Here is an 8160-nt window from a genome sequence, read left to right as displayed (position 1 = left end):
TCTGTGTGTATATGTAAATATATGTGTATATAGATTTTCTACCATCTCTGTGTATATTTGTGTACTTTTGTTTATTTTTGGACTCCAAGTAGTGGAAATGCATGCGGTCGGCAATTTGAGAATCAATAGCAGTTCCAATAAGCTTTCTGGTTTAGTGCTTCTAAACTTAACACATTTAACACAGCTGATCGTGAAATTCTGCTTGATAGACTCCGTAAGTGGATTGGACAGTCTGGCCCGGTTTTAAACTGGTTTAGATCAGATCTGACCGGGAGCAAATCCAGTTCAGTCCTGGTGGACGTAGCGTAGCGTCCCCCAGGGGTCCGTTCTCAGACCTCTTCTGTTTGTATGTGACTGGGAAACAACATTCATGTCCCTCGGTACGCTGATGACACCCAACTCATCTATAGCATCTGTCAAGAGAGATTTCTCCAACACTGCTGGTCGGACCTGGAGGCAGGAAGCATCTCCACACTGATTGGCCCAGTGGGGGTTCTGTAATTAAAGGTCTAATCGTTTATCGTAAGCATGATATCTCAGTCACTACTGGTCTGATTTCGACGACACTTGGAGGGATGATGCATCTTGTTGCTGATTGGCCCAAGAACGACATATTTACCGTTGCCTTGTTTTACATTTAAATTTGATTGTTTGGTTGATTGATTGTGCCATCTCTGTGTGTATATGTTTATGTATTTATGTGTATTTTCTACCATCTTTGGGAGTCTTCAGTTCCATCTGATGTTGAGCTTTTCTCAGAATGCTGTAGTAGTCTGTGTGGGCGGAGCATAGTGACCTGGCCGTCTCATTGGCCACGCCCTGAGCTTCCATCATGGCCTGGAACTTGGACAGAGCAGCTCCACCAATCACGGCCTCAGAAATCTGCCTGCTGCCTTCCGATAGGTTGGACACCTTTCCAATCATCATCAGCAACACGCCCCCTGTGGAAACAAAAACAAATAGACCCGCCCTGTAACAGCAGGGCAGGGGCGGAGTCTCGACCCTCCCTCCCCCCTCATTGGTTCCCATCCAAACAAAATCTAAACATGTATTCAGTCAGCCATGTTGACTTTTACAGATAGTATTCTAGCAAAAGGTATAGGAAAGGTCATCGGGTCCATTCCCCTTCACACTGTTAGATTATAGTATCGCAGTATGAGGTGCAGGGTGCAGTTTACAGGGTGCAGAGCAGGGTGACATGTCGGGTACCCAGGGATGTGACCAGCTCCATCAGGTCATCGGGTCCTTTTCCCTTCAGCGTCTCCAGAGATTCGATCACCTCCAGACTGTTGCCCACACATCGACCAATAGGAGTGTCCATACGGCTAAGCACCGCCCCTGTACGCATGCCCAGGCCGTTGCCTGCATTCATCTAAAACAACGCACCTTCATCACCATCATCATCATCATCATTCATCATCATCATCTGTCAGCTGTACAGTTAAAGGTTTTCTATATAGTTACATCAGTTATATGTCACAATCAGCAGATAAAAAACATTTGTATGATAAATATTTACATAATATTACTATAAATAAGGAATATTTACTGAACTCTGGCCTAAAACACACTTGTATTAAGGACCTTTGAAATGGAAATTAAGTAAATTAAGGTCAGCTCTTGTTTAAAGAATTTAAGGTTCAAGGCTAAAAGGTTTAGTCAAGGCTAGCTTCTTAGCACTAGCCAGGTCTTTATAAAGAAGGTTAATATCATTAGAAAGTTGTTTACCAGTGACTGTGCTAGCTTCTTAGCACTAGCCAAGTCTTTATAAAGAAGGTTAATATCATTAGAAAGTTGTTTACCAGTGACTGTGCTAGCTTCTTAGCACTAGCCAAGTCTTTATAAAGAAGGTTAATATCATTAGAAAGTTGTTTACCAGTGACTGTGCTAGCTTCTTAGCACTAGCCAAGTCTTTATAAAGAAGGTTAATATCATTAGAAAGTTGTTTACCAGTGACTGTGCTAGCTTCTTAGCACTAGCCAGGTCTTTATACAGAGCAGCTCGTCCAAACTTGACATCCAGAACCAGAGCAGTCAGAGACTCCGCCCCTTTCTTTGAGATAATAGAACCTGGAGAAAACACACACACACACACACACACACACACACACACACTGTATTAGGCTAGTAGTACTAGGTTAGATTAGTAATACTAGTTTAGTACCAGTAATGAGTGGTAAACTCTGTCATGTTAGTAGTACTAGGTGAGCAGTACTAGGTTAGGTTAGTAATACTAACTCAGTACCAGTAATGAGAGGTAAGCTGTCCACGGTGCTGGTGGCGTCCCTCAGGGCGTACAGGACTCGGTCTGCAGGAACCAGCGTCTCTGTCTGACCCATAATGCAACAGCCCACCGAGGCCAGGATCCCTCGGACCTGGAGATGGACAGGGTCAAAGGTCAACTAGGAGTGAGGCTGTGTGTGTGTTAGCTGTAGTACGTACATGTTACAGTGGTTAGCTAGCTGTAGGTGAGTATTCCTGTGTTGTGTTGTTGTGTAATATAGTTATACAGTTAATTATAGATAGTTGGCTAGTTGTATATGTATGTACCTGTTGTGTAATGTATATACATGCTAGTTATAGTTATAGTTATATTAGTTAGTTGTAACTAGCAAGCTCTATGTGTCTATATATGTTAGGTACAGTTATATTTACTAAGTTATAGATTGTTTTATATATATATGTATAGTGGTACAGTGAGTTGTACCTGGGCTGGTGGCTGGTGGATGTTGAATCCTGGGATTGATTCCAGTTTATCCAGAGTTCCTCCTGTATGAACCAAGCCCCGCCCACTTATCATAGGGACCTGACACACACACACACACACAGAGACACACACACACACACACACACATTTAAAGTGTGGGCACATAAGTGTTTATTCAGAAAAAAGTACATGTATGTATGTATATATATGTTTTAAGTGTACATGTTACAGTAAATATGAGAAACTGATAAATGTTTAGGTCAAGTCAACATTTGTTGTAAATCTTTAACAGTTCCAGGTTAAAGTCCGGGGGAAACAGCTGGAACAGGCTCTGGCTGAGAGTGGGACGTCTCGACAGGGAAACCATTCTCTCTGAAACTAAAAGTCCAACATGATGACGGTCTCTCTACATGATCTACATGCTGCAGTGAGCTGAGAAACCAACATCCAATCAGGAGTACAAATGGAAGCAAAGGTACAATCTGATTGGCTGTAACAGGAAGAGGCCTGGACACTGTTCCAGTGTTACAGGAGACTCACATAATGGAAGACGTGATGTGATGGATGAGGAGCTGCTGCTGTATGAAGAACTGAACAGAGGCAGAGCTGGTTGAGTTAAACCTCAGTGGGCGGAGCCAAAGAACCACATTTTATCAGAGTGGCAGTTAGCAACTGGCAAACTTGAATGGCAAAGAAGGAACTCTGGACAAAATATAAATAAAAAATACAAATGGCAATAACTCCATGGCAGTCACGATGAAGGTCAGCAGCTAACTAACTAGCTTACCTAGATAGCTGTAGGCTCGTATTGCTAGCTTGGAAGGTCAGCTAGGCTAATTAGCTAACCTTGATAATTAGAGTTGATTTTTTCAGTTTGTAACAAGAAGGCACTGGTCCAGTGAGTCATGGTTTCCTTGTAATCTTCTGATGGGAAATGACAGTTTAAATTATGGTTTCTGTTGCGACATGCTCACAGATTGAACAGGATGTTCTCAGCATGAATGCACCGCTGAAAAATCTGCAGGACCAGCTGGGAGCAAGATCCCTGGAAACCGTTTCCAGCACTGTGTTGAATCCAAGCCGTGAAGAACTGACGAACCAACCTGGAACTAGCTAGGTGCCGCTAATCTTACACAGCCACACCTCATGTAAAACAACAGAGTTCTGGAGAAATTTAAACAATGTTGGATAGAAAAGGCTGGCGGCGCTGTGGGCTGTTATTATTCAAACCGGTCAAATTACACTAGGGCGGAGCTATGGGCGGAGTCACTTGTAGTTGCCACAGTTAGCTAGCTAGTAAAAAAAAACATCTTTTGGCAAAGCAGAAACAACAATGGAAGATATTAGAGACAACAAAAGGCTCAATCGATGGTGAAACATCAAAACACTGAGATGTTTGTCGTGTTTGCAGCAAGTGAAACTGCAGACAGAAAAAAGGCTTCGACTCCACAGCAAGTCTTGATTCACAGTTTTCATCCATTTTCATCTCGCTCATTTAATTTACCCAAAGAGTTTGTATATTAACTTGAATTAAGTCAGCAAAGTAGCTAGCGTTGTAGCTAAGCTAACGATGGAAACTTGTTCTAGCAGCAGAAAAACAAACCAGACGAGCCGTTTCCTGTTTCAGACTCAGAGCCAATCAGAGCGGCCTTTGGCTCATCAAGGTCTTGTTATCCCACGTTTTCTGAGGAGAATTTCTCCAGACCTGCGTTGTTTTACATGGAGGTGGATGTATACCTACTGAAGTGTGTGTATGTATGTTAGGCGTGTTTTTTAGCATGTTTACCTTACAGCCACAGGCAGCTAGCGCAGGCGCTAACACCAGACTGACTTTATCTCCCACTCCGCCTGTCGAGTGCTTGTCAACCACTAGCCCCGCCCACTCCTCTGGCCATGACATCACTTCCCCAGATCTCATCATCTCCCTGGTCAGGGCTTCGGTCTCCGTGGCAACCATGCTCCTCTGCCAGATCGCCATCAGCATGGCTCCTTTAACAGAAAAAGACAAAGCAGCATTAGGCAAGAAAACAACCTCAGAAAGGTGGTTGAATATGTGTGTGTGTGTGTGTGTGTGTGTGTTTGGGGGGGGGGGGGGGGGGGGGTGTACCTATCTGACAGTCCTGTATATTTTGGGTTGTTACAGCCTGGATGAAGGCTTTGACCTCTTCGTCACTCAGCGTCCCTCCATCTCTCTTCTTCTTTATCAGCTCTGGGACGGACAGCATCTCTACCTGCAAACAGTCAGCAGACTGTAATGAATAATGAATTGACATGAGACATCTTCCTGTCCATTTATTAATTATTTCCCCTTAAACGTTCTCTCCACAGACAAAGGTTCCTACCTTAATATCACCCGATACTTGACCCCCCTTTCTGAATAAGTCCTTTTCTGTGGGGATGAATCAACCCCACAGTAAACTTTCTCTTATTCTGAACATTTCCCTTTAAAGTCAAGCTGCGTTAGCGCCAAACAAAACTCAATACTTTTATAATAAAGTGTTTTAAAGCAGCTTGTCCTTCTCACAGTTCTTTTTCTAGCAACTAAATCTCTTTTCTTGCATTATTTTCCAACAAGTAACTTCCTTTTTTTCACTATTTACAAGACGGGTAGACTGCCCAACACCATCTACTGAGGTTGGGGATTATTCTGCCCCAGTAATAATAATAATAATAATAATAATAATAATAATAATAATAATAATAATAAACTTTATTTATATAGCACTTTTCAAAAAACAGAGTTTACAAAGTGCTTTACAGAGAAAAGAAAAAACAGACAGAAAGACAAAAGTACAATCAGTTAAAAGCCAAACCGTAAAAATGGGTTTTGAAATGTGATTTAAAAATAGTAACAGATTCAGATTCATCTTACGATGGGAGCAGATTGTTCCACAGTCTAGGTGCCGTTGCTGCAAAAGCTTTATCACCTTTTGACTTCAGTCTGCATGTTGGAACAGCCAAGAGACCTCGGTTTGAAGCCCTAAGGGACCTTGTGGTCTGGTATGGATGAAGCAGTTCAGTGATGTACTCAGGTGCCGGGTCATGCAACGCCTTATATGTAATTAGAAGAATTTTAAACTCATTTCTGAACTTTATTGGAAGCCAGTGTAAAGAGGCTAAGACAGGTTAGTTAGCTTAGTTTTGGTCGACAATCTTGCTGCAGAGTTTTGAACTAGTTGGAGCCGTCCCAAGGCAGACTGATTCAGACAGGTAAACAATGCATTGCAATAGTTTAAACATGATGTCACACAGGCATGAATAACGCGTTCAGTGTTGTGAAAAGAGAGAAAAGTACTGATTTTGGCAATATTCTTCAGCTGAAAAAAGCATGACTGTACCAAAATTGCAGTCCCCACTCACTGTCTCCTCCAGGAACCATCTATCTGTTAACAAAGTCCTTCAGGCACCATGGAGGCTGTCGCTCTCTTAAAGGATATCGTCTCTCAGGTTCTGGACTTGGGTGGTTCTGGACTTGGCTGGTTCTGGTCCAGAGGTCCGTCGATTATTCCGGTCGGTTGGTTCAGGAGTTCAGGAGTGGTGTTTGTCTCTTCAGATGTCTGCGGTGAGCTGATAGGTATTTTACAGGTGTTAAAATATCAAACTGGTTTCTCTGCAGGTCCCCCCAGGTGTTTCAGCTGAGGGAGGATCTGGGCGTGTCAGACAGTCTGGTGCCTCTCTCTCGCCGATCGCAGGCTTTGTGTCTCTGTTTATGTTTTTGATATCGCCCGAACGATCACTAGAGACCGTTGTCTCCGGCCGCTCTGACGTCACTTCGGTCCCACTGATGCTGCAGCCAGTCAGCCTCTACATCCATGTCGTCTTTGTCTTGGTTGAGCAGCGTCTGGCCTCGCTCCCTGATTGGAGGCTGGGAATGAGGCGGTCCGGCCTCAAAGTAAACAACAATGGCGGCGATGGAGTATGGCGGCACTGGTCGTGTTGATGAAGCAATATCATCCGTTATTTCAGAATTCAAGGGCAGAGATGCATTAAAAGAGGAACAAAGCTGAAGGAAAACACTTTTGTAGTCGGAGAACATTTTTCGCTCTTCTTCCTACTTGATTTGGCTAAGATGGAGAAGCCGATACTCATGGCTGGAATCAACTTCTCCTCCATTTTAAACTGTTGTTCATGAAACCAGATCACATCAGTAGAAGAACGAGGAAGAACAGAAATCTGATTATCTGTTAACGATTTTTATTTATTTATTTATCCTTTATTTAACCAGGAAGGTCCCACTGAGATACAATATCTCTTCTGCCAGGGAGTCCTGGTCAAGATGGGCAGAAAAATGAGGAAAAAAAAAAGAAAAAGGTTTCATATAAAAATACATGGGGGCAGGTTACACCACAAAAACATACCAAAACACAACAAACGGGCTAAAAAGAATCATGGAAAATAACGGCACATGTTAAAAGCAATGACATTGTTCTGTAAAAACTGATTTTAAAATATTTTTAAACATGTCAAGAGAGGGAAAAGACTCCAAGTTGCAGTTTGTTGACTTCGGTTTCCAAACAAAACCTGCAGCCGGAGGAACGAGCCGCTATTCTCACGTTATCACGCAGAAACATCCACATGATATACAGATCAGCCCCGAGCTCAGCTGTAAAAACCTTAAATACACACTCAACCATCAACCTCATCAACGTCAATAATTTAACATCTTAAATACTTAAATACGTAATTAGCTCATCACATATTGAACAAACCAAAGTCAGTCTATCAACTTCCAAGTTCATTTCTGACACATTTCTATAACATTCACATATAGAATAAAAGGAATATACAGGAATAAAAGACGACGTTCTCTCCTGTCTGAAACACACACACACACGCACACACACACAGACACACACACACACACACACACAGCAGCGTACCTGGTGGTTGCAGTCGGTGGAGTGAGGTCGACCTGAGGCTGCTGTCATCATAAAGCGGCCACAGGGCAGAGTTCACCAGCCAATCGGAGAGCAGGACTGAGGTCAACGGCCAGTAGGACACAGGGACAGAGGTCAGCAACCAATCAGCTAACTGCATTGCCATAGAATCAGAATAACTGTTTAACTGGTTCTGCTGTAGTCCAGGGTTAACTCTCTGGTCCAGACTTGGTTTAAAGCAGCAGGAGGTTTCTGTTGGTTTCAGTGTTCACAGTGGTGTGTGTGTGTGTGTGTGTGTGTGTGTGTGTGTGTGTGTGTGGTGGGGGGGGGTTCAGCTCTTCCAGCTCCTCTTCGATCAGAAACGTTTCTGTTGTCATGGCGACCACACCGGAGACAGCCGAGGAGCTAACAGCCTGAGCCGTCTCTCTGCTGCGGCACAGAGATCTGGATTTAAAACCTGGAGGCTGCAGTCGTCCTCTATACAGGAAGCTGAGCACGTTTATATGATGTCACTTACTGTGGCGGCCATGTTGCTGCCTCTGTGCCTCCCAGTCTGTCTGCCTGTCTGTCTGCCTGC

The 8160-nt window shown here is 43.4% G+C and overlaps 1 protein-coding gene across 1 annotated transcript; it reads right to left on the bottom strand.

The window, feature by feature from the left end:
• Positions 1-541: 541 nt before the first annotated feature.
• On the bottom strand, positions 542-7756 carry tymp (thymidine phosphorylase). The gene is made up of 8 exons (XM_071914327.2): positions 7587-7756; positions 4814-4937; positions 4493-4695; positions 2707-2805; positions 2245-2374; positions 1951-2069; positions 1210-1372; positions 542-941 (listed from the first exon to the last, which is right to left on the bottom strand). The coding sequence occupies exons 1-8, from the start codon at positions 7635-7637 to the stop codon at positions 697-699; spliced, it is 1134 nt and encodes a 377-aa protein (XP_071770428.1). The 5' UTR covers positions 7638-7756; the 3' UTR covers positions 542-696.
• Positions 7757-8160: the final 404 nt, after the last annotated feature.

This window comes from Centroberyx gerrardi, chromosome 24 (assembly GCF_048128805.1).
Source record: "Centroberyx gerrardi isolate f3 chromosome 24, fCenGer3.hap1.cur.20231027, whole genome shotgun sequence".
NCBI lineage: Eukaryota > Metazoa > Chordata > Actinopteri > Beryciformes > Berycidae > Centroberyx > Centroberyx gerrardi.
Note: the sequence above shows the minus strand (reverse complement) of the source record. Positions and strands in the feature narration are given on the sequence as shown.

What these genes read in the sequence shown, in the direction of transcription:
- tymp (XM_071914327.2), bottom strand. Translation starts at nt 7,637, where the DNA reads ATGATGACAGCAGCCTCAGGTCGACCTCACTCCACCGACTGCAACCAC. An exon ending in TATACAGGACTGTCAGATAG is followed by an intron (nt 4,696 to 4,813) that starts GTACACCCCCCC and finishes TTTCTGTTAAAG; the next exon opens with GAGCCATGCTGATGGCGATC. An exon ending in AGAAGCTAGCACAGTCACTG is followed by an intron (nt 1,373 to 1,950) that starts GTAAACAACTTT and finishes GCGTTGTTTTAG; the next exon opens with ATGAATGCAGGCAACGGCCT.